This window comes from Triticum dicoccoides, chromosome 5A (genome assembly GCF_002162155.2).
Source record: "Triticum dicoccoides isolate Atlit2015 ecotype Zavitan chromosome 5A, WEW_v2.0, whole genome shotgun sequence".
NCBI classification, from domain to species: domain Eukaryota; kingdom Viridiplantae; phylum Streptophyta; class Magnoliopsida; order Poales; family Poaceae; genus Triticum; species Triticum dicoccoides.
The window spans coordinates 577,902,947-577,905,902 of NC_041388.1; the positions used below are offsets into that span (position 1 = coordinate 577,902,947).

Sequence of the window (2,956 nt, forward strand, 5' to 3'; positions counted from 1 at the left end):
CCTAATCTCGATTAATTAAGCCGTTGGCATGATGCTTGATGCACCGCAACAAATTCGTATCGGAACCAGCAAAATTCTTGAAACAAAGAGCGAGTGTTACATTTCACCAGCAAGCTGACGCGCATATAGGCCCGGTTTGTTTTGGATTGTGGAACCGGATTCGGCTTTGCCAATGAAGCTGAATCTAGAACTTGAATCAAACAACTATTTGGAACCAGCTTTGCTAGTGAAGCTGAATCTGGATTTAGGACATTTTTAGTGCAATTTTCTAAAGCACATCAAAGTGTATTTCAGTGGCCAAGCTGTGAATTAGTTTTGCCAATGAAGCGAATCCACATGTGATTAAAATCCAAACGAAGCAGAAACAAACAAGGCTTAAGTGAGACGAGTGTATAATGCATCTTTCTCTACTAGTGCGAAGCAGCTGCAGCTGATCGAGAAGAAACTGATCGACTATGCTACTTCTACGATGATGGCGGCGCCGCGCGGCTCGGCTCAGCTCGGCCTAGATCCATCCAACATATAACAAGGTAAACTGAATCCATGCCAAGAGATATAAAGGATGGGCTCGATTGAAACCATACGGACTAGGTGCAGAAGACCACGGCAACACACCTGAATACCAGATGTTTCTCCCCAGATTTGAATTTGGAGAAAGGGCTGGGTGCCAAAAAGTTTAAATTATTAAAATCCAACTTATGCAGATTTTTTCGAGTTTCAAGCTAGGAACACTGTGGCTGGAACGTTTCAAAGTCAACTCAAAGACTCTGTCCACACTGCTCAGCTTAGATGCTCATTGATAACGTGTTCAAAAAAAAATTATGCTGATTGATGATAGGTGTGTTTTCTGGTTAGTGATGGTAGTCGACGTGCTGGTAAAAACTCGACGTATCGCTCGCTCTTGCTATCAACTTTTTCCTTTTTTTCTTTCTATCAATTAAAATTGCTTGTGATTTACTTCTTTCGTCTTATAATATAAGATGTTTTCTGACGTTAGTGTAGTGTTAAAACGATCTTATATTATAGGACTAAGAAAGTATATTGTGAAGACATCAATCTAATCGCCTGTTTGTGAGACGCCCATTTTCATAACGCATTGCTGGCATGATTTTCTTCGTAACTGACGTGGAAGCAACGGAAAGTAAATAATTTGCATTCACAATCTCATCCTGCAAAATGAGCCGCCTCACATGCGCAAGCGCGCAATGCTGCAGCATCCTCTGCACTCCGCGAGAACACAAATCCTAACAGGCAGCCGTCGAGAAAGGAAACACACTAAGCTGAAGACAGCATCCGCGCCGGCATCGGCGGGCACTCCGGCCGTGGCAGCGCCGGCAGCGGCAGCGGCGGCCCGAGCCCTCCGCGGCAGAGCGGGCACGTATGGCGCTTCCGGAGCCAGCGGTCGACGTCGCAGCTCGCGTGGTAGAAGTGGCCGCAGGCCGGCACCACCCGCACCAGCTCGCCGGCGTCGCCCTCGCCGTACTCCCACTGGCAGATGGCGCACCGCTCCTCCTCCTTCCCCTTCTCCTTCTTCCCGGCGGTCGCCTGAGCGTACGTCATGAGAGTGGCGTCGCCGAGGGCGCTCTCGACGTCGGCGGCGTGCACCGCGGCGGCGCCGGCCACGTCGTCGCAGGCTACGCCGGAGGCCAACACGGCCACGGCGACGATGATCACCGCCATCAGGACCACCGCGGCGATCTCGAGGTGGAGCGCGAGTTCCGGGTCCATGCTCATCGCTCCTTGGCCAATGCCAATGCCAGCGAACTACCGCTGCAGTCCAGCCTCCAGCCTTTGTATAGGAGCTCCGGTCCAAACCAGAGCCTTCTCGGCCAAGTCAGCCCTGTAAGCGTTGGTAGCTAGACTGATGGCGATGTTATGAACATTTTGATAATGAACTTAACGGTTCTGCTGACGTTTACAGAACGCGTCGAGAGACGAGTGGGAGGAGCAGCCAAGCCCTGAGGCCGAAGACGGCGGGGACGCCGGCGACGGCGAGGCCTCCGACAGGAGTGACCTGGAACCGACGATGGCACGGCGACGACTGACACATGTGGAGGCCTGGAGGGAAATCGAGGTTGGCGGGTTCGGGTGGACGGTGTGGCCTCGCCGGAGAAGAAGATGAGCATGCCAGACGTGAGCAGGAGGAAGGGATGGCGGCCGTTAGATTTTAGTAATTCACAGCTGGGACAAAATCGTCCGATGCAAATACAGTAGTTTTTCCCAGGCAACTGTGGCATGGGTGCCTCTCACCCAATCCCGATTAGTTAAGCCGTTGGCGTGATGCACCGTAACAAATGAAATTCGCGGGACTGGCTACTGGTCAATCGACTGATTTTTTCTTGGGTCAGTCGATTGACCTCAAACTGTTTCAGTCGAGCCTAATTAATTAGGCAGTCCAGTTACGGTAGTTGCAGCAGCAGAAGCCCAACGCACAGGTGCAAGCTGCAGTCCAGTACTGCCAAGCGAGTCTACTTTTTTGTACAATGATTATGGCTGCTCTAATATATTGTTGGACAAGCCTTTGTAGATGATCGATGAATAGCACTCTCACACATATTGGCTTTGCTCAATAAAAGAAAAATCTCACATGTTGGCAAACAATATGTATATTTATTTTATACATATAAAAACATATACATACGTGTATATATAAAATGTATTGTTACTATGCAAAAATGAGCATATAATAGTGATATCTCCAAAAACAAGTGTTTCCTAAGGAGTAATGGATTAGGGACATCGTTGTTATCCTTACAAAAGAAAAGAAAATCAAAACTAAAACAAAGTAAAAAAGAAATAAAAAATAAAAAAATAAAAAAGAAGTTTTCTATGAAAGAAAGAATTCGTGGCATTGGTATTACCCTTCCAGATGAAAGAAAAAATGAAATAAAAATACTGAAGTTTTCTAAAAATAAGTGAAACCCTTTCAGAATAAACTAAAACAAAACTCAAAACA

At 47.4% G+C, this 2,956-nt stretch overlaps 1 protein-coding gene across 1 annotated transcript; it reads right to left on the reverse strand.

Moving 5' to 3' along the window:
- Positions 1-1,275: 1,275 nt before the first annotated feature.
- On the reverse strand, positions 1,276-1,728 carry LOC119300048 (E3 ubiquitin-protein ligase EL5-like). The gene has a single exon (XM_037577129.1). The coding sequence runs from the start codon at positions 1,726-1,728 to the stop codon at positions 1,276-1,278; it is 453 nt and encodes a 150-aa protein (XP_037433026.1).
- Positions 1,729-2,956: the final 1,228 nt, after the last annotated feature.

What these genes read in the sequence shown, in the direction of transcription:
- LOC119300048 (XM_037577129.1), bottom strand. Translation starts at nt 1,728, where the DNA reads ATGGACCCGGAACTCGCGCTCCACCTCGAGATCGCCGCGGTGGTCCTG.